This window comes from Triturus cristatus, chromosome 5_2, assembly GCF_964204655.1.
Source record: "Triturus cristatus chromosome 5_2, aTriCri1.1, whole genome shotgun sequence".
Classification (NCBI taxonomy): domain Eukaryota; kingdom Metazoa; phylum Chordata; class Amphibia; order Caudata; family Salamandridae; genus Triturus; species Triturus cristatus.
Genome location: NC_140588.1, coordinates 514,526,949 through 514,549,971, shown reverse-complemented (window position 1 = coordinate 514,549,971; position 23,023 = coordinate 514,526,949). Strand labels below are relative to the sequence as shown.

At 44.5% G+C, this 23,023-nt stretch overlaps 1 protein-coding gene across 3 annotated transcripts in view; it reads left to right on the top strand.

Moving 5' to 3' along the window:
* The window catches only part of MLH1 (mutL homolog 1), a 388,689-nt gene that overhangs the window by 316,096 nt on the left and 49,570 nt on the right, over positions 1–23,023 (top strand). For all 3 annotated transcript variants that reach the window (XM_085607539.1, XM_085607537.1, XM_085607538.1), the window contains 2 exons: positions 14,896–14,988; positions 16,230–16,343. In XM_085607539.1, coding sequence (XP_085463665.1) covers positions 14,896–14,988; positions 16,230–16,343 — 207 coding nt within the window. The remainder of the gene's footprint in view (positions 1–14,895; positions 14,989–16,229; positions 16,344–23,023) is intronic.

Below are 23,023 nucleotides of genomic sequence, written 5' to 3'. Positions count from 1 at the left end.
AAAGGGGGGTCCCAAAACGCGTTTTTCCCATGCATTTTTTCATAGGACCTTTAGACACAGCTACAGCCCGAACGGCTGAACAGAATTACTTGAAATTTGGCACAGAGGTAGTCCTCAGGTCAAGGAAGTGCCTTTTGTAGGTTTGGTGTAAATCTGTTCAGTAGATTCTGAGAAAATAGCCTTTAAATCAATATATATATCTGAGCCAGCTTACGGTGCGCTTACCGTACGCGTACGGTGGTGTGCGCGAGCGCGATTCTGATTGGCCCTTAGATCTTAGTAAACATTCGAATCGGTCGAAACCAGGAAGTGGCGGCCGCCATTTTCTCTCTCGCACTCTGAGGGGGGAGCTGATAAACAAATGCCAAAAACATATAAAGGGGCTGTTTAGACAGCACCCATGCACATAACCATGTTGATTGAGTCTTCAAAGATCCCCCAAGGCAAAAAACGGTAATTTTTTATTTTTCGAAAATTTCGCCGATTACGCTTACCGTACGCTTACCGTACGCGTACGGTAAAAAAAATTTTCAAAAAAAAATACACACTCTATCCACCCCGTGTGCAAATGGTGGCCGAAGGCCACCATTTGTGCATGGCATGTAAGAGCACAGCATTACCAAAAAAAATTTCAACAGATTACCTATCACAAGGAAGCGCATAATATGTCCTCCATGTGCGCACGGTGCGCGAAGCGCATCGTGCGTACATGGCCCATCTAGCGTAACGTGGGCACGCGGTGCGCGTAGCGCACCGCGTGCCCACCGTGCGTGCACGGCACTAACTGCGTAAAGTGGGCGCGCGGTGCGCGAAGCGCACCGCGTGCTCACTGTGCGCGCACGGAACGAACTGCGTTAAGTGGGCGCGCACGCCACGAATGGCGTAAAGTAACTTAGCATTTTAAAAAACGTACAAATTCACTGAAAAAACCATAGGTTTCACACACGTTATAGTTAGGAATTAGCATTTAAAAAACCTTGCAAATTCACTGAAAAAACCATAGGTTTCACACATGTTATAGTTAGCGGAAATTTTACTGATAAAAAACCAATGAAATTCCTCCGTTATAGTTAGTGCAGGAAACTATAACTCACGCGACCGCAATCTTCTGCTGATGACATATGTGTCTTTATGAAAAAAAAATATTTGTAATATATGTACAGCTAAAAATTTATGGAAGAAGACATGGGCAACTAAGTGTCTAAATACAGTATTAGCATCAGCAGAAGATTGCGGTCGCGTGAGTTATAGTTTCCTGCACTAACTATAACGGGGGAATTTCATTGGTTTTTTATCAGTAAAATTTCCGCTAACTATAACATGTGTGAAACCTATGGTTTTTTCAGTGAATATATATATATATATATATATATATAATCAGTGGGATTGGTTGATTCGCTGGTGCATCCTGATGGTAGTCTAGTTAAGGGGGTGATTGCTTCCTCTTGAGGCAACCAAGACCTCCCTCCCCTGGAAGGGTTCGAGGTGGTTTATCATTCACCATCAGTAGAAGCTGCTTCCCAAAAGGCTTGTGGGCCGTGCTCATAGTCCCCTGTATTTGTGCCTCCACCACCTCGAAAAAACTACCATCCCATTGGATGCATTTTCCCCTCTTCCATCAGAGAATCCAGATTCCTTCTTTGCATGGAGCCTTTTTGTACTATTAATAATGATAAAGGCCTTTCAACCTGTCCCTAGAGACTGAGCTTATGTCACCCTCAATACAGGTTTAAAACCGATCACCCGACTGTTGGAGGGAGGAGGTATTGGAATGGTCTAGGAAAATATAATCAGATGGCTCACAGTGCACCAATCACAACGTAGAAACTGTGACTTAACTAATAATCACAAAGGGCTGTACATGCTGTACACGGGCACACCCATCCAGAAATGTGCAGGTTACGTGACCCGAGCACTGCCGTAAGCTAACCGCACTAGTGGTAAAATAAACCGAGCTTGCAGAAGTAAGCTCCGAGCCCGACAGATCTAGCGTTTAGGAGGAGTCTGTTGCAATAGTCACACTTTGACATCACCAATGTGCTCATGAGACTCTTACCGGCGCTGGGAGGGAGGAATGGTAGAAGTTTCCTTATCATTTTAAGGGTGTAGAAGGATGATGAGACGACCGCGTTCACGTGGTGGATGAACGACAGCTTGTCGTCAAACATTACACCCAGATTCCTGACCTTTGTGACCGGTACAGGAGGAGATCCCAAATCGGTTGGCCTCTAGGTGGGGGACCAGCCAGGGGCTAGGTTGCCAAAGATCATTACTTCCGTTTTATCGGAGTTCAGTTTTAGGCAATTGTTTGCCATCCAGGAGCTGATGGCTAGCATTCCCTCTTGGAAGCTAGCAGCAACTGCTCCTCTATCGTTGTGTACTGCCAGCACCAGTTGGGTGTCATCGGCGTATGAAGTTAGTCTCATTCCGTGTTCTTTGAGGACTCTGACTAAGTCCGACACATAGATGTTAAATAAGGTCGGACTTGGGGAGGATCCTTGGGGCACACCACAGGGAAGGGGAGTAGAAGTCGCCAAGTTTAACTGACTGGGTGCGGTTGTAGAGGAAGGAGGTTAGAAGGGCTCTGGCCCTGTAAAGAATGCCGATGGAGGAGACACGGTCGATCAAGAAGGCATGATCGACCGTGTCAAAGGCAGCTGACAGATCCAGTAGTACCAGGACTGCAGCGCCGTCCTGGTCTAGGATCATCCTGATTTCGTCAGATGCCTTAATGAGGGCCGTCTCGGACCGTGGCCCTTCCTAAAACCGAATTGGGTGTCATCCAAAAGGTTGTTGTGGTCGATGAAGTGTGATAATAAAATGATCATGATTTTTCCTTTTTTTTTATGGGAATGGGAGTCGTGCAATAGGTCTGTAATTTTTAGATTCTGAGGGATCGAGATTGGATTTTTTAGTAGGGTTTTGATAATGGCCTTTTTCCAAACTGAAGGGTAGGAGCCTGTGTGGAACATTGAGTTGCAGATGTTGAGGGGGGATCCTGATTTAATGGAGAAGATTAGCTCTGTTATCTGCTCGGGTGAGACCTTACTGAATTCGGAGAACACAGTGGCCGAGGCGTTGGTGAGGATGTTGCAATTAGGATGGTCAGAATTGACCTGGGTTGAGAAGTAGGAGTAAATTTGATTGACCTTGTCTTCAAAGAAGTTATCAAGGAAGTTGCAGAGGGCTTGAGAGGCATCTATGGGTAGTTAGATAGCTATGGGTAGCTAGATAGTTTGGTTACCACCTGGAACAACTGTTTGGTAGAGTTTTGGGCAGATTCCATTTGCAAAAGGTAAAATTTGCTTTTCTCTGCGACGATGAGATGTTTATATTTAGCTATTGCATCCTTATATAGCGTTTTGTCATTGTTGTCATAGTATTTGCGCCAACGCCTTTCTAGATTTCTGCAGGTTTCTGAGTAATTATTGGAAGCTAGATCGGGGTCTGGTGTGAAGTCGTGTTGAGTGGAGGAAAGGTTTATTTTTAGAAGATGGGTGTCAATGTTCCTCCACGCTCGAAACTGTTTGGGAGAGCGGGAGCTGGCGTATGGGAGGTTGGTTTTCCTAATCTAAATAGTAAACATTACTGCAGAGTGGTCTGTCCAAGTCAAGGGGATAACAGTGGATAGGGAGATGTGGCAATTGTTAGTGAAAAGACCATCAAGTGTGTGACACGCCAGGTGGGTGGGTTTAGTCACTAGCTGTCGTAGACTAGCTGACAGTAGGTCTGTTGTAAGGGAGGAAGAAACCTTGTCATCGAGAGATTCTAAGTTAAAATTGAAGTCTCCCAGGATGGTATAGTCGGGAGCTCCTGCTACTGGCTCTATCAAGCTACCCAAGGCTGTAAGGAAATCAGCTTGAGAGCCGGGTGGGCAGTAGAGGAGGGTTATTTTGAACGACTGGGTGTTTGAGAGCATAATAGAAAAGGTCAATGCTCCCAAGTTTCTGTTATGAATAGGAGGTCTAGGTTGTGGTTGGTTAGTAGTTCGGAGATTTCAAATTTATGCTTAGGGAGGGAACGTGCATTTTTGAGGGCGAAATAAATGTGTTCAGGGTTTGAAGGGCGGTGGTAAGAGCTGGAGGGTGAGGGTAGAGTGGGTAGAACCAGCTTGAAGGAACAGTTAGGGCAGCGAGTGGATGGTTTATTGGTAAATGAGTCCAGGCTGAAATGGGGGCAGTGATGGGTGTTAGTGGTGTAGTTGATGTCCATGAGCTGGGAACCTGTATAGGATAATACCTTTATGCCTGTTGTTGGTATTGGAGGGCCAGGGGGCATGGCCCTGGGCCCGGCGTGGACGGGCTTGCCTTTGGCGCGCCGGCGGCGCGTCCGCTGCGTGTTGAGAAAGGTATGTGGGTTTTATGGTGCGGTAGGTCGGCTGCTAGACTGCTAACCTCCGTTGTCACCGGAAGTGTGTGGGGGACACTTCCGGAGCTTGCGATCAATCCCTCCACTCAAACTGAACCATCAGTGGTGGACCGGGCAACACGCAGGGGCACAGGAAACAGAATGGTGAGAACACAGAGATTTAAAATGCTTTTTTTTAAAAAGTGCAAATGACAAGTAAAACAATTTGGAAGCCCTTTACCAGGCGCTTCAGACGGCAGTAGCGAGCGTGCTGCTTCAGTTACCTTCGAGTGAAATTACATCCACTGCGCGCTGCGATGGCATGCGGATTTTATGGTGCGGTAGGTCAGCTGCTAGACTGCTAACCTCCGTTGACACTGTAAGTGTGTGGGAGACACTTCGGAGCTTGCGATCAATCCCTCCACTCAAACTGAACCATCAGCGGTGGACCGGGGAACACACTGGGGGACAGGAGACAGAATGGTGAGCACACAGAGATTTAAAATGCTTTTCTTTTTAAAGTGCAAGTGACAAGTAAAACAATTTAGAAGCCCTTTACCAGGCGCTTCAGACTGCAGTAGCGAGCGCGCTGCTTCAGTTACCTTCGAGTGAAATTACATCCACTGCGCGCTGCGATGGCATGCGGGTTTTATGGTGTGGTAGGTCAGCTGCTAGACTGCTAACCTCCATTGTCACCGGAAGTGTGTGGGGGACACTTCCGGAGCTTTTTGTCTTACTAAGCATGCCCTGTTGCTTACAATCCTGAAGCAAAGATTTAAAGCACATTTTCTCCTCGGCCATTCTGTGCATTAGTGTCTCATCTAAGCTTTTCATCATTTCATATATGGGCATGGGACTCCATCCCCCGGCTCTTTCTCTTAGTGGATATCTCCCTGTAGCAGGAGGCGTCCCTCTCATCAGTTTTTTAGGTCGAGTCTGGGCAAGGCATGCTGTATTCGAGTTTGGACTTGAAGCTTCGCCCACTGTCCACCCATATTTTTCATTGGCTTGTGTCATTGTCCTTTGTAAATGCTGGCTTCTGATTCGTTAATAGGCTTTATAGTCCTTTCTTAGAACTAGGGTGACCAACCGTCCGTGATTAGGATCTCACGTCTGTGATGATCTCTTTTATGGAAGCCTTTTGTCCATAATTTTGGGATTTGCAGGGTGCATCGCTTTTCCCCTACGAGAAGCCTCAACTCCCTGATGGTGCCGCCTCGCACTCCTCCTCTGAGCACAAGAGCAGCCCCACCCCGCACAGTGTCCTTCTGTATGCGGCTGATTGTCACATACAGAATGACAATGGGTCAGTCTGGGCTGTTACTGCATGTGGTTGGCCTCCTCCTGCCTCGGTGTAGGGCAGGGCATTCTGTCAGATGGAAGAAACGTACAAAAACGCCCATGCTGCTATGTGAGAATCCAGTTCATGTAAAGAAGCCGGTTAAAGAAGATAAAAAGAAGGCGTTGGAGTTCTTTCACAGTCTCATCTTTTTAGTACTGACGCATTTTCAATATTATATTCAACAAAGCCATGGATGCTGCTGTTTTATTTTATGCAACTAACAACCATTGACAAAGCCAATAGTTCTAGCTTGTTGGAAGAGTAACTTTACTTGTTGTATTATATATCTGAATGCAGTGACAGAAACAGCAAAATACCAGTCGGTGGGGGCACACTATACTAAGCACAGATTTTTAGCTTTGGTGTTTTAAGCCATGCCCTAAATTACATTAAACAACCCCTTTTAAGAGACCTCACACTTTTTTAATCCCTCTTAAAGTCCTGGAAACAACACCATGTCACAGTCACCTCACGTCCTGGCACTGTGCCTCATGCATGACTTCCACTTTTTCAGATTGCCTATGTGCAGGGGCACAGTGAATCCTCCCCCACCTCTTTTTTTAGGAACTACAGCGAGAGTGCAGCTCTTGATGGACCTCTTCTGTCTGCAACTCTGCAGACAAAGGCTCAGCTCATAATGTGAAAAGGTGGGTAAGTAAGTGAAGGGATGGGTGAATGGCTGGATGGATTAGTGAATGAATGGATGAAGGAAAGGGTGAATGGATAGATAATGAAAGGATGGATGGATGGATGGATGAGTGGCTGAGTGGAAGGATGGATGAGAGAAAAGGTAAATGGATGGATGTATGGGTGGAAGGGTAGACTGATAGGTAAAAGGGTGGATGGATGAGTGAAAGGGTGGATGGATGAGTAAAAGGGTGGATCATAGGCGAGTGAATGGGTAAATGGATGAGTGAAATGATGGATGGCTTGATGAATTGAGAAGTGAATGGATGGATGAGTGAAAGGGTGGATGAAAGGATGGATGAGTGAGTGAAATAAAAGGATGGACCTCTTCTGTCTGCAACTCTGCAGACAACGGCTTAGATCATAATGTGAAAAGGTGGGTGGGTGAGTAAGTAAGTGAAGGAATGGGTGAATGGCTGGATGGATTAGTGAAAGAATGAATGGATAGATGAAAGGGTGAATGGATAGATAATGAAAGAAAGGATGTATGGATGAGTGAGTGAGTGGAAGGATGGATGACAGAAGGTAAATAGATGGATGTGTGGGTAGAAGGGTAGACTGATAGGTAAAAGGGTGGATGGATGAGTGAAAGGGTGGATGGATGAGTGAAAAGGTGGATGAAGGGCGAGTGAATGGCTTGATGAATTGATAAGTGAAATGGTGAATGGATGAGTGAAAGGGTAGATGAAAGGATGGATTAGTTAGTGAAAGGGAGGGTAGCTGGACAAAAGGATAGATAGATGAGTGAAGAAGTGATAGGGTGGATGGATAAGAGAAAGGATGGATGGATGATTGATAGGGTCAATGGATGGTTTCATGAGTGGATGAGTAGATGGATGGGTGGGTGGAAGGATGGATGGATAAGTGAAAGGGGGATGGAAAGAGAAGCGGAGGCTGGATGGATGGATGACTGAAAGGGTGAATGGGTGGAAGGATAAGGGATTGGGTGGATGGATGAGTAAGTGAAAGGATGGCTAGATCGGTGGTGAAAGGGTAAATAGCTGGATGGATGAGTGAATGGATGGATGGATGGCTGGAAGAGTGGATGGAGGAGTGTACGGATGGATGGGGTGAAAGGATGGATGGATGCATGGATAATGGATGGATGAGTGAAATGATGGATGGAAGGATACATGATGGATAGGTGGACAAATGGTTGAATATGTTTGGATATCGATGAGCACAGAGATGGAAGGACAGAATGAATGGCGAAAGACTGAATGATTATACCTTGTAGCCCCCATTATCTTAAGTAACATTTCCTATACATTGACTTTCTCATTTATAAGAGTTATTGTCTCTATATAATATGTGTGTGATGTAACGCACTCCGACACCCTGCCCTACATACTTGTGATGAGTAACACTATAAAAGCAATTAAATACACAGGACTGGCATAACCGGGCATTGGGTGTTTCCCTGGGAGGCTGGAAAGAAGGGGGGGGTGGTTGTTACTGGGGGCTGGCACTGCGAAGTTCCTTGTATATCCAGCAGTTTCCATGCAACAATAAAAGTGGCCTCACTTATATTCAGGTGTTGTTCACCATTGTCTGGTGACTAATGTACCTGCTGAAGCTAGATAGGAGTTTTGAATGATCTAAGGTAGCAAAAGGGGTTAATATGCCTGCTGTAAAGAATGTGCACCATGCATATCAAAGATTAGTATTTTATGTGCAGATCTTAGTGGGTTACTACTTTTGTCACTGAGATTCTTTTGTTACTGTACAGTTCATAAGTTACACATGTAATCTAGCACAGTGAGATATGAACTGCCATCTTACCAGTGTTTCATTGTCCTGATGTTGCTAAAAAATGTTTGTTAGGTTAGGAATAAAATCTTATCATTAAAGTTAACCCTAACCACAGTGTTATGTTCTGAATCTTTAGTATGTGCTTCTTCAGACCAAGCACTCTTACAAAATGCCTACCAGTATAGGTGACATGTGCATCCTACACCTTGTAGTGCCCTTTGCATTATGTTACATGTTCTGTACACTGCTTTACACACGTATAATTCATTTTCTCTGTATGTGTGTGTAATGTAAAGTGCTCCAACATCTTATACTGGTACGAGAAGGGCTATAAAACAAATTAAATACATGTGAGAGAGGGGCTGTGGGGAGATGAGGCACTGTTGGTAATAGTGAGGGAATCATTGAAGAGCCCCATCAAAGATTGTTGTATCCTAGTGCACAGTAAAGTCATTATTTACTATGCTTTAGAAGCTAATACAAGTGATATATAATGACAAATTTATTGTAGAATGCACCATGTTTCCCAAATTTTCTTGGGAGTGCAAAAACAAAGGCTGTAAGCTGTCAGTTTGTTTGTAACACTCAACAACTTTTAAATATCTGTAAATAAATGGTGCAAATGTTTCAAAACATATCAGCAGTTGGGAAACCATAAATGGACCACTTGTTTGTAATTCAGAAGTGTGCTGGAAACAGAGTTTTAATAGGATCAAAACAATCAAGAAAATTTACTTAGCGATGTTCAAATGATACATATTAGCTGAAACCACATTTGTATTTGTGCGCTATATAGATTTATCAGTAAAACTGCATGATGGCATTTTGCTTCCATTTCAATAGAAAATGTTTTTTATGTGAAAGACAGTGCCTCCTTATGCTCTACAATAATGCCTTAACAGTGTATACAGTTTCTAATTAGTAACACACTTCTGTGCATCAATGAGAATCTGCAGTTTAAAGCTCACAGAAATGAAACGGCCCAAGCAGTATACGGTTTCCAGTATACAGGTAAAATAAGATGGGCTGATATATGGCTAGCCAGGGCATGATATAGTAATGTCAACTCCTGTCTAACTGCTCTGCCCCACAATAATACCATAACACTCAGCAGTGTGCAGCCAATTATAGCTCATGCAGTCTGGTTAATTACTCCCTTTTCCTGCTTAATGCTCTTACCCTCACACAAGACCTCTCCACTGTGGGTCTTATCCATCATTCAGTACTATACCAGCCCCTAAACCAGTCATCACCAGCTGAACAGACCTGGAATAGCTGAAGGGATCTACACATAAAGCTGGTCATTCTGAGGACTGCACTCTAGTCAAGCACTGCAGGGCCCAATTAGCTGCATCCTATGCGTGGTGCTTTACATCTCACAATGTCTATCCGAGCAGATCATTTCTCTCACCAAACATGCCTGCTTAGGACCATGAAAAAATAGCAGACTGGACAACCCAGTGCAGTAACCATACACATAGATTATTATCATATGAAATACCACAAAAAAACCTGCACATTTGCTCAAAGCTGCAGGCATACTGAAAAACCATGAGGTGCACGATTGTCTCAACCTAATATAAACTTATTTTGACTTGTACTTAAGTAGTTGTCTATTTACTTACTTATATACTATTGCCCGACCTCCTCTTGTGTGTCTGTAAAACATACCTTTTGTCCCGAAGGACTGGCCCATTTACTTCAGTTGATACACGGTATGTATTATTTAGTCTGTAAGCCCTATTTTCTTGAAAGCGTTTCTCCTAAGGCAGGCATGACATACTTTCCTGCAACTTTCAGCGCACAATGTGCACTTTTCTTTCCAAGCAGCCCGGGACAATGGAGGCCGAGGTCTCACATTTTCATGAGTTTGAGCTATTGGCATTGTAAATGACAATGCCTTTTATTTATGTGTTAATTATCAAAAAACAGATAAATAAAAGCAATTGTCATTTACAATGCAAAAAGCTTAAACTCTCGCAAATGCGAGACCTATTGCATTACAAATGCTTGTTAATTTATTGAGCCTGCAATGCCTCTTTGGTGCTCTCACCACGTGGTGGGTGGATCTTTACCTCTCCCCATTTTAGCCAGGGCTGTTGTTTCTGCCCATCTGTCTTCTTCCACAACAGACAGTCTCCCACTTCGGCTGTGGATCTGAAAGCAGGTGAGGCCTTAGGATAGCACTGTTTCTATATCTTTCTCTTTACTACACAGGATATCATTGGTTGACACAGGGGCTACGGGCTACCCTGACTGCAAGAGGAGCAAAGACCTGTGTCTGGGTCTTTATCATGCCATACCCGCTCCCCAGCCCCGTCATCCCACCTTAGATTCCTTCTCTCTTCAGCAGTCTCGGTAGGGTAAGAAGGGTGTGGTGCACAGCCCATCGTCACCCCCCTCCCCACCTCCCCCCTCGATCAACAGTGAAGGTGTGCCACACTCGAGATACTGCTGTGGGAGTCACTCTTCACAGTAGACAGCAGCCGCCATCTTGAGTATGAGCCACATTGCCACAGGTGTTTGTGTTTTATCCAGCTGTATCTGGTTTGTTTTGTTGCCTGTTCTATTCTTGAGCAGGTGCTCCTAAGTCCCCTCTTTATAACCTTCATGTTCAGTAGGGCATCTCGTTGATACAGAATATTTTGTGGGTGGGTAATGTCGGCAGGCGAGTCAGTTCATTCTACCGTCTTGGCTCCTCCTCCAATTTATAACCATTTAACAACTTTTACTAAGGGAAACTTATGTTATCACAAGTAACTGATTTACTGCTGTTTGTGAACTCTAAAGAAGCCAACCTACAATGGGCACATTTGATAGTATGAGATTGCAACTTTATTTGAACTCTCCCCTGACACAATCCTCCAGGCGCAAATATCTTTGCCTTAGGCTTCGGCTGTCAGGAACTGTAGAGTAAACACTGGGAGAATCAGACTATGAATTGGCAGTATTGCTGTCTCTGTGGAACTACACGGGAAAAAATTGCCCACTTCTTGTGTATTTGTGAAGAAATAATTTTCGAGAGAAAGAGGGCTGGAGCCTCAGATTCACGAATTGTCGATTAGCTAAGTGTGGCATACGGATCTGCCTGTTTCTAAAGGAGCAACCCTTCGGTTGGTGGGCAGTCCAGTTGAAGGTTTTTGATACCAAATACTTTTGAGACATGACAATCACTCAGACACATGCTGAAGTGTCTGTTTAGTATATTGTCAGCCATTTAATTGCACTAAACTTACCATCTTTAAGTAATGAGCAAGACGTGTAACTCCTTACCCAATTTAGATGCCGAAATAAGGTTATTGCTGTGCTTATTGTTGCATTGCTTATCGGTTGCAATTGGCTGATAGTTACCTTTTTGTAAGTATCGGCTTTACATTTTTGGATAGACTGTATGAATTGGAGTTATGAATTGGAGTGCCTCTCTTAAAAACTGTAATCAGATATTCTAATTACTTGAATAATTTTTGTTTCCTCAAACGTATCATTATGTATTGGCTTTTGAAACTGGCTTGTTTATGTATGCTAATAATTTGTATTATTCTAGACAAATTGCTCACTACTAATAATGCTCAGTGTGACATCAACTCCATAGCTGTGTTTCATTCTCTGCAACACGGAGGCACCATTGGCAGACCGGTAGCTAAGTGCTTGTGAAAGAAATATAGTCCCATTAGAAGGATGCAGCAAGGCCAAATGTCACATTTCCTGCCTAAGGTGCTAACAATTCTTGCACCAGTCCTACAACATTTAAGGTGATCATTAGTGTTGTTCTGTAGAGATAATGCTATTGTCGTTACTAAGAAGGAAAACCACTCCATTTGCAGTTCCAGTGGTTCATTATTAGTTTGACCACATGTTGATCGCCAGAAGCTGTCAGTTGCCTGGACACGTTTGGTAACTTGTTCTCACTTGATCACCAGGAATGTTCCATCCTTATTTTTTTGATGTATTTGATGAAAAGAAATTACATGCATACACCCCCTTACCTTTAATATTAGCTCTCGGGTGTTTGGCCTTTAGATGGCCTGTGGCCTCTTTATTCCAGTCATCAGCAGATGTCCTGTTTTAGGTAATCTGCCACCCTATTGTACAACACTCAATTTCAACAATGAGCATGGTGGCCACCATGAGTCCATGTTTGGATTTAACTAATATGAAATGTTCCACAGAAAATTAGGATCTGTAGAAGGATTTTGAACCCTGCCATAAAAAGATCTAACAAGTTCGGTAGAGGGATGTTTGCAAAGTATTCTATCCACCTGGGCCTGAAGCATTCCCCGGCGGCTTGATAATAGTTTGATTTGGGGGGCACAAATCCTATAGTAGCCTTCGCTTGTAGTTGTAGACTGTTCTCCTAACAGTGACTCGATATGTCTAGGGCAGTGGATTTGCAGGTCCAGTACTTCCTCTAAAAACTGCAACCCTCAAGTCCAGCTTTCCTCTGTCAGGTTATTTAATTGCACCTGCTGCGTAGTTCAAACATGCTAGTGTGCCAGGAAGGAATATAATATAGTGCCCTCACAAATATTTAAATTTCTCCTACTGCACGGTGCAGTACAAGCAACAATCCCACTGGAAAGGAGACCAAGAAAAACTCCCCCTTGGATTGTAGATTTTTGGATGGCCCCATGTCCACAAAGGCAATCTCCCTCACATACCACACACTGATGAGAAACACCCAAGGTGAACTCTAACAGCTAAAGGTACGCTGGCAAACAGAAATGGGAGAACTTGATGAGGGCGACCGGAGGCAGGTACTGCAATTCACAGAGAGGTGATGTTAAAAGCACAATATTGCCTGATCCAACTGGAAATACTGCACAGAGTATACCACACCAGAGTCCTCCTGTATAAAATGGGCAGAATCAGTGATGAGTTGTGCCCTCACACTTGTGGACAGAGGGGTACCTTCCTCAATACATTATGCAAATGCCCAAACTCCAAAAGTTCTGGGAGTGTTGGCACCTCTGGTATTGTTGGGAATAGGGAGAATAGCACGAAGGCCGGCCCCAGGATGCTGACCAACAGACACAGATTTGAATCTTTTCCGATGCGGCTAATACCGACATCTAATAGAATCGCCAGCATATATACCTACCGACCTTTGCTCCACCTTGAGCGACATCATTGTGCATTAGAATTTGCTTTCAGTCGTCATCTGACTAATACGCCAAATTTTTTTTGTTGACATATTAATGTATAATTTGATTATACTTGCTTTTATATTGCCTCTCATTCAAACTCATTGTCAAATGCAAGACTTATTTGATTTCAAAGAAGCGGCCGTCATTGTCCCGGGCTGCTTGGAAAGTGAAGGCTCGCATGACGTGCTGAATGATGCAGGAAAGCATGCTGTGCCTGCAGTAGGAGAAACTCATTAAAGAAAATAGTGCTTACAGACTAAATAAGACATATCATGTAACAACAGAAGTAAAAGGGCCAGTCCTCATGGGAGGTTACAATTGAAGACATGGCTGTACTAAGGAGGGACTAACAAGCCTATTAACGAATCAGAAGCCAGCATTTACAAAGGACAGTAACACAAGCCAATGAAAAATATGAACGAATAGTGGGCGGAGCTTCATGTCCGTACTCAAATACAGCATGCCGCAGCGCAGCGCATGCGCTGGCCAGGCGCGACCTAAAAAGATATATAAGGGTAGAGGATGCACCTAGAAATTTAACAAACTATGGGGAAGATGTTCTGTGTAGGGTTAGAGGCATAACTGGAGGAGAAGGAGCGACTGGGATCGGCGAAAGCCCGACCCACACACAGATAAACCATGATCTGCCCTATGGACAAGAAGCCACCAAAGGTGGAACAGTGACACTGATACTGCCTTGGTACATTGTGTTATAAGCGGAAGATGTGACCCTGAGTGAGTGAGTGGGTGAGTTGGGAAAGAGCAGATGAATTTGTTACTGGTTACCTATTTGACTATGTTATGTCTATGGCAAACTGAAGAAAGTACTATTTATAAATATAAATAAATAAAAAAATGTTGAACAGTTGCAGTGCATAGACCTTTTCATGTAGTGGAATTGAGCAAGCTTACCCTCAGAATACCTCTCTCATCTCCAGAGAACTTTCTCTGGAGTAGTAAAAGCCCCCCTCCAAGCTAAGACCTGTTGATGAAATATCAAAGAATCCCTTGCTTTTTGCACAAGTCTACATTGTGGACTTCAAGGCTGTACAGTGAGCTAGGAATAGGCCCAAAATGGTGGCAAGAGAAATTCAAACAACACAGAATACTGTATTCTAGCAATTCCTTTAATTGATCTAAGACTATAGACTTAAGAGAACCTCAGGAGAAACAAACACACACATAAAGCCCTCATTAAAATGAACTGGCAGTCCAGAGGCAAACACAAAGTAGTACTTTTCCTGCTGAGCCCCAAAGAAAAGAGAAGTAACCTAGACAAGGTGGTTATATTGTATTGTTTTTTTAAATTCTGTGTTACAGTATTTACATAGTTCTCATGAGAAATCTAGCACTTGTGATATATATTGCTGCTGTGTTGATAGATTAAGTAAAACATAATACAAAACCTTTTACATAGCAAGTTAATTGAGTTGAAAGTAAAAATTAGTGTTGAGTTATGGATCCATGTAGGGTACACGCATAGCAGATTATAGTTCAAGTACTTTCCCCGCTCAACACTGTTTCTTTTTAAGCTCTTCATTTGATGATCATGGGGATGTACTGACAGACTAGCTGCTGTACTATATTCTTTACCTTATTAATTAACATGTACATTTTTGACAGGGAGGAAGCCTTACCGGATTACCGCTGGTAATCGACAATTATGTTCCTCCTTTGGAAGGGTTACCTATGTTCATCCTACGTTTGGCCACAGAGGTGAGTTTAGACATATTCAGTACCTGGATGAAAATGGTTTACATTTTCTTTGCAAGTTGAGTATATTTTTTGTATGTCATTGGGTCTAAAAAAAACCTTATCTCTAATGCATCTACTGCTGTGTTTTTTCTATGTTTTAGGTCTCAGCTTTAAACTGCTTCAGCTGTCAGTAGGCAGACCTATTGTCTCTGGTACATAACCTATACATAGAGTGGGCTTTGGGTCAGTCATTTGCTCATCATTGGATGTCTTTGTTGTCTGTCTCAGTTGTCTGGTCTTGATTTGATGCTTCTCTCCATATTCTTCAGTTTGCCCTGCCCAAGAGGTTTTTGGTCTGGATGAGTTGTATCCACGGCGGCGGCATGGCTTGCGTGTGAGGGGGGCCAGCGCGAGAGTTGCGAAGGGGGAATTGTGAGCATTGAGCACTTAGGAGTGGGCCAACCACTCCTCCCCTTCCCTGCTCCGGGAGCAGTGGCGTAACAAAACTTGAGGGGGCTCCCATGCAAGGTACATGGAGGGGCTCAATCCAGAGCTCTCCGGCCAAAGTACTGTGCTGAGGGGGGCCCCTGGAGCTTGGGGGCCTGTGTCACGCCCCTGTCCGTGAGCAGAGCAGACCCACCCGCCTGCCCCCAAAGCAGCAGGACACGTCACAAAGCAAAAATGATAATAACTTCGATTTATTATCATTTTATGTTTCTCTTCTTCACACTGCTTAAAAGCAGTGGTGCGACGCTCCTCCGCCTTAGTAGAGGAGCTGCCCCTGGTTGTATCCTTCCACTGCATACTTTACAGATCTCAATTTTTTTTGGTTTTTGCTCTCCATGAGCGGGCTAAAATGAAGACGACAGCACACTTTTAGGAGGTTTCAGATATCTCACGTGTGCTTTCTTTCATTAATGGTGTGCTTCTTAAGATGAGGGATCGGTCAAAATGTTACCGATTATTTTTCGGTGCTTTGAGATAACATTGCATTTTTCACTACCTTTTTTTTTTACTTATTAGATTTTTTTTCCGGAGCACCTTGAAATGTATGTTTTGGCTTGTTTAGTGGTTTAAAAGCAAATCTAAACTATGATGCCGTAGTGGCATTCATTAAGGTATGGGTACTCTACATCCACCGCTCCAAGCCAGCACGCAGTTTCCATATTATCACGCTTTTAGCAAATTTCTTATTACCATGTTTGTATTAACAACTGATTTGTGAATGTTCATGCAATGATTACACACTAATTCTCTTTTAGGTAAACTGGGATGATGAAAAAGAGTGTTTTGAAAGCTTGAGTAAAGAATGTGCAACGTTCTACTCCATTCGGAAACATTATATTTTGGAGGAAAATGCATCACCTGTGTTGCAGGTACTGTAGAAATTAAGATTTGATTCAGCATTTTTATTTAAAAATGGGACAGGCTTTCTCCTTGAGAAATATTTTTAAAATGCTGCCATTTTGCGCTTCGTGCGGCTCCGTTTTTGCTTTAAAGACAGGCTGTGTAGGCAGTTCACTCATCAAATATGGCAGTACTTAAATGGTGTGGCAAGCAATAACAACCATCCCTGCAGCATGGCTGTACCTATGAACTGTGCACCATCCCCTGGGACCAGTAACCTCCTGCTCAACTAGTGTGGACATCTGTGCTTCCCTGTTGCAGATCACTGTATGCTCCGTGCTGCACAGTTTTATTTAGGATAACTGGAATTGATGCCTTTTAAGTGTCAACGTTTGTGTATTGGTCCCTGTTTGTATGCAAGCATGTGCGTTGGCCTATGCACTTGCTCTGTTTGTGTGCGTGAATAGTTTGGGTTTCTATTTGCATGCACTAACCTAAAGCCAAACTTATTTTAAAATGCACGTCTTGAATAAAATGACCCCTCACCACAGTGGAAGTGGGGTCTAGACGTGCTTTGCTTGCCGACCGAGCATCATGTGAGCGCTACTGTACCTTTCTCCGAGATGCAACGTCGTATCCGTTGTTGCATTCATGCCTTCTATCAGGCCAGTTTGGAATGGATGATACCTCTTTATAACTTGGGCAGTAAAAATGTAGGGATGTCACGCGTTCAAAATTCTCGAGCATTATAAAACCAACTATACATATAAGTATGCCTTGAAAACAATTGCGAACATATGTTAATAATGAAGCACTTAAAAGAGGTTGTGGCTGCTCACACCAGAACAGAGGTACAATGTTGTAAATGTGAAAGAGCCAGCGCAAGATACAGGAGCAAGGATGTGCGCGAATCAGAAAATACTTACCTCTTGACACTGCCTTCTCAAGATACATAAGTTACTAAAGTGGTATGCAAAATGGATCAGATAAAGAACTACCATGAGGGTGGAATCATGGCAGAAGACTGATCACTCTATGCATATGATGCCATGAGGGTTCGGATATATCGGTGTCCAAATATTGTATCCTGCTCCACCTGTGTGGGGGTCGGGGGGAGGAGACAGACAGACAGACAGACAGACACACACACACACACACACACTCTCTCACTCTCTCTCTCTCTCTCTCTCTCTCTCTCTCTCTCTCTCTCTCTCTCTCTCTCTCTCTCTCTCTCTCTCTCTCTCTCTCTCTCTCTCTCTCTCTCTCTCTCTCTCTCTCTCTCACTCACACACTCTCTCTCTCACAATGTGTGTTCCCTTTGTGTGTGTGTTTACATAACTTTATCGTTTTAATCCCTTCAATGTCTACAGCTGCAAAGTTTTGGACATCTCAAAACAGCATGGGACCCTGAGAATCTACAGAGGTGGCTCACTCAGGTGGCACTACGTCACACACTGACAGAACTCTTTGACCCCATCCTTTCCCATCTTGTTATTTAATGGGGGGTGGTGTCAGCAATGCTCGCTGATCACACCCCCAAACTGTGATGAGTGAGATATTGTGGGGTGACAAGAATCTCTGATGTCCAGTTTCACACTAGGTCTTGGGCAGGTAGGGCTGTAGTGTAGGGCTTCAGAGCATAGATTACATCAGCAGCACGAGCTTCAGCAAATCTACAATTCGAGTCAGTAGTTCTGCACAGGTAAGCCTAACAAGGTTCCTTGAATCACGCGCTTACACAGAGAGCCACCAGTCAGTGCCTGACCGAGTGACCCTTTTTTGAAACGCCTGAACTCAGAGAAGCTCCCTTAGTGGAATCTTCTCGGGTAATACATGCTATCTCCAAATAGGCAATTTCTGTTTTGTGAGAGGTGGCAGGCGCAGGGGAGAAGACACTCTACAAAATCTTGCTGTAGTTTTCTTTGATGAAATTTACCATCTTAATCATCTTACCAGTCTTCATGCATGGGTATAACTATTATGGAAATGGTTGTATTCATTTTGCAATCCCTGCTTACTATCTATACTTGGAAGAATATTTACATTAAATTCATGTTCACTGTATGTGAAACTTTTTTAAAGGATGAATCTGGTCACCCGCCAGTGGCAGACTTGTGAATACTTAGAAACTCCGCTCAGCCCACTAGCTCTTTTAATTCAGCGAAGACATTGAAGGATGACCTCTCCCCTTGCCGCTGAAGCAGCAAATGTGTCTATTACTTAATGAAGAAGTATTTGGCTTGAATCTCCTCATTCCAGGGGTAAATACCAGATTTGCTGAAAGGACATTTCTCTAGAGACATTGTAGCCATAGACAATTTTACTTCATAGACATAGATACTAGATATATTTTTTAGCTTGAGATGGAACCCAAGAATTTTAATGAGGGATTATCTGATCCCATTAGATATTCACTTCATCTTTTTTGACAATAGCTTTAGAACCAATCAACATGACCTCTTTTGTTGCCATCAAGAGCAAGCCAGTTGTCTTGCATTCAGGAATATATTACTTCCATCAAACTAAAGAGCGTGGCAAGTTCCACCTCAGCAACTCCACTAATGGGAAGAACCAGCAAGATTTCATCAGCAAAAACATGAAGTCCTTTGCAAGAAATAATTTAAACCACTCAAGAAAATCATGGTAAATACCAGATGCACAATGCAGATAAATAAGCAAGTATTAAGCACCATTGCTAACATTACTGCCTTTACACATGTCCGTGTCTGAGCACTGGAACAGTTCTTTTCAACACGTAGCGACAACCTCAGAGTCTTACGTAATCATGACATCAAGCCCTCCGTACATTCCTGCCATGGGCGTGATGTTACATAGATATGCACGCTTTACATTTGTCCGGCCACTATATGCGCTGCACATTATAACATGCGTACTGTACAGAGTTTTATCATTATGATTGTCTTGTCGGATCAAGTGCAGTTTGAGTTCCACAGACATTTTATACATGCGAAGAAGAAAGAAAACAAGGGAAATGGGGTACTGAACTTGGAAGAGAGCTGAAACAACCCCATGTGCTCGCTGATGTTTGTGTATGCACGCTTCGTTTTGTGTGCCCCCTTGAATAGCCTTAGAAGATGGTACCTGGTGTGCGTGCGCTCCAGTCCGCCGTAGCATAGTAGAGTGACAGCTGTTCTGGTGTCCACAAGTGGTTTAGGGTTATTGGACGCATGCACGGTGTTACCCTACTAATTCAGGTGTTTGAGAGGGTTGATCTGATTGATCCGCACAGTTTTGTAGTGTCGCCAGGATCGCCTCCCAGCTTGCGGAGATTGGTATTTTCCTGAGGCCCATGGTTTCCTCTCGTCGGATCGCTATTCCCTCAACCCTGGCTCACGCAAGGGTAGAGTGCCTCCATGCCTGTATGTGCGTGGGATCGGGTGCCTTCCACCTTTTTGTGATGAGCCTCTTGGCTGTCGCAATACCCAGGTCTAGAAATCTAGAGGTGGTTCTAGTTTTTCGTGTCCTACGGAATATGTGCAGCAGGTAGGTTGGCCAATCAAAGGGTATCTTTCCATCGGTGTAGGCGCGGAGTGTGGATGCTACCGCCTCCCAATATTCGCTCAGCCCGACAGAGCCCCAGAGCATGTGCACCAAGTCTACATATACAGCAGCACACCTGGGGCAGGCTGAGTCAGCGCGGTGAAAATATCTGTTGATGTTAGCTGGTGTGAGGTACGCCCTTTGTGTTATGTAGTACTGGATTTGTAGAAATCTAGCGTTCCTGGGAATCTGCACCGGGCTGGCCAGCACCCGCTCCCATTCTTTATCCACGAATTGTCGGTCCAGATCGTGCTACCATTTATGACGGAGGGGACCTAGACTTTTCGCTGCATGTTGCGGCAGTGACGCTGCGAACCACTGCGTCAAATGCCTGCCGTGCTGCATGACATGTATATATTGCACAGTGAGGTGTATTTGCGGTTCAGTGGTGAGATCTCCCCATTTCTCAGAGAGCGTAGCTATCAGTGAACGATGCAGGAGGAATTGCCCAGCAGGGAGCCCTTCGTCGGTCACTACTGTGGTGTAGGGAACAACATTACTGCCTTTTCTTGCTCTGAAATGTTAAATTAAAGCAGTCCTCTGCACTGCAGCTGGGAAGAAATTGTATTGTATTGTATTGTATTGTATAGTGCATTTGTATAGCGCAACCGTCACCCAACGGGTATCCTGGCGCTCAGAGACAAGGTGGAAAAAAATCGTAAAGGGTAAACGATTCAGATAAACAAGGGGTTGCTGTATGTTCAAGGCGAATAACCAGGTCTTTGAGGCCTCTTCTAAACCCCATCAAGGATCCGGCCAGCCTTAAGTCCTGGGGAATCTTATTCCAGAGACGTGTGGCTGCCGTGCTGAAGGCCCTGCCTCCCATCCTGGCTAGTTTGATTTTAGCGGTAGAGGCTAGGCCTTGATTGGATGATCGAAGAGGTCTTTTGGGTTCATACCATAAGAAACGCTCTCGCAGAGGAAGCGGCCCAGTATTGTGTAGAGCCTTGTAGACCAAAACCAAAGATTTAAAATTAATTCTGTCTTTTACAGGCAGCCAATGCAGATCCCTCAGGGCCTGTTGCACAGAGGAATCGCGCTGTAGATTCAGTGCCAGTTTAGCTGCCATAGACTGGATTCGTTGTAGCCCTTGCACAATGTATTGGGGAGCACCCAGATACAAGGAGTTACAATAATCCAGTCTGCTCAGGATTACGCTCTGGACCACTAAAGGCCTTGCCTCGCTGGGTAAGAGTGGAAGAATTTGGCGAAGGGCTCTCAGCAAGGAGAGACAGGTGCTAATAGTTTTGTTGGCCTGAGTAAGCATCTGGAGGTTCTCATCTACCATAACCCCCAGTTTGCGGACCGTTTTAGCAGCTACTATGGGGATGTCCTCTGGTCGGAGCCTGAACTCACCCAGAATAGGATTAGGTATTCTAGCAGCATGACATAGCAGCAGCTCCGTTTTCTCGGCGTTCAGCTGCAGTGAGTTGGCCTTCAGCCAGTCTGTGACCCGCCCCATGCAATCCTGGAAAGATCTTATGGAGACCGAGTCTTCCCCTTCAAGGGAGAACAACAATTGAATGTCATCCGCATAGTTCACCACTTTGATCCCGAAAGATTTTATAATGGGGATCAGTGGACTAAGGTATACATTGAAAAGGATCGGGCTAATTGCCGATCCCTGAGGTACACCGTAGCGGACCGGGGACCAGGGGGAGGTGAAGGGAGTGATCATGACTGCCTGCTGCCGGCCCTCTAGATAGGAGCGCATCCAATCCAGGGCGCTTCCCTTGACCTCTAGCTCTGTCAGTCTTGACAACAGTACAGCATGGCTGACCGTATCCAACGCGGCCGACATGTCTAACAGCACTAGTACTGAAGACTTTCCTTTGTCGGCTCGCATACGGAGTTCGTCCATTACCGTTGTCAAGGCAGTTTCCGTTCCATGTCCCGGTCGGAAGCCGAACTGATCACTGTCCAGCAGTAGATTCGCTTCCAGATAGTTAGACAGGGATTTACTAACCACCTTTTCCAGAATTTTAATTGGAAAAGGCAGTAGAGAAATGGGACGGAAATTAACGGGTAGCTTGGGGTCGAGAGAGGGCTTTTTCAACAGGGGAGTGACTATTGCCCGTTTCCAGCAGTCTGGTACTGTTCCCTCATTCAAAGATTGGCAACAGATATGCCAGAGGTCAGGAAAAAGGCTGCGGCCAGACTCCTTCCAGATTTTATGAGGAAGGGGGTCAAGAGGCGAGCCAGATGAAATTTGCTGAGCTATGATACCAAAGGCCTCCTCTGTGGGGGGTGGGAAGCAGATCAGAGAGGTGTCTGTCCTAACAACCTCACTGGTAGGCATCATATCCATTAAGCTGTAGTCAAGTCCGCCAACGATTTTGGTAACCTTGTCAGTAAAGAAGGAGGCGACCTCGTTGCACAAATTCTGCGATGGCTGGATTCTATTAACCATGCAGCCAGGGTTGCCAAGATCTCTGACAATGCTGAAGAGAGCCTTGGAGCTATTGGATGCCTGTAAGATGGAACTTGCGTAGAATTGTGCCTTGGCCTCCTTAATTGCTTGTTTGTATTGGGCTTGGATTGATTTTAAAGCTATTTTGTCAGATTCTTGGTATGCCCTACGCCACCTTCGCTCAGACTGCCGGCGGGCTAGACGCAGCCCTCTCAGCTCCTCGTTAAACCAGGGAGCCGAGGGTGTACTTCTGATCTTAAGCTGGGGAAATGCTCTTCTAGAATAATGTTAATAGAGTTACTGTATCTAGTGTAACTTTCCTCAACAGCCTCCCCGGGTTTAAGTATGGACTGATAGTAAGATAGGGGGGAGGGGCTTAGTTTGGAGAGTTTTACCCAGTCTCTCCCCCACCGATAGGTGGTTGAGTTATTGCCCGTCGGCTTATTGTTTGGCAAGGTTATCCTGAACTGAATTAAAAAATGGTCAGTCCAGTTCATTGGCACTATGCTAAGAACCTCTGTTTCAGACTGTTTAGCAAAGACTAAATCCAGGGTGTTACCTCCCTTGTGAGTAGGCCTTTGAATAATCTGCTGCAGACCACAGTTCTCGCAAGTTTGACTCAGGGCTTCCAGATGACTCCCTAGATTCCCTGTGTTCCACAGATTGAAGTCTCCGAGGAGCAGCAGTCTAGAGTGTGAGAGAGCCAAGGTGGTGATGGTGTCTAGCAGGGTCTGATAA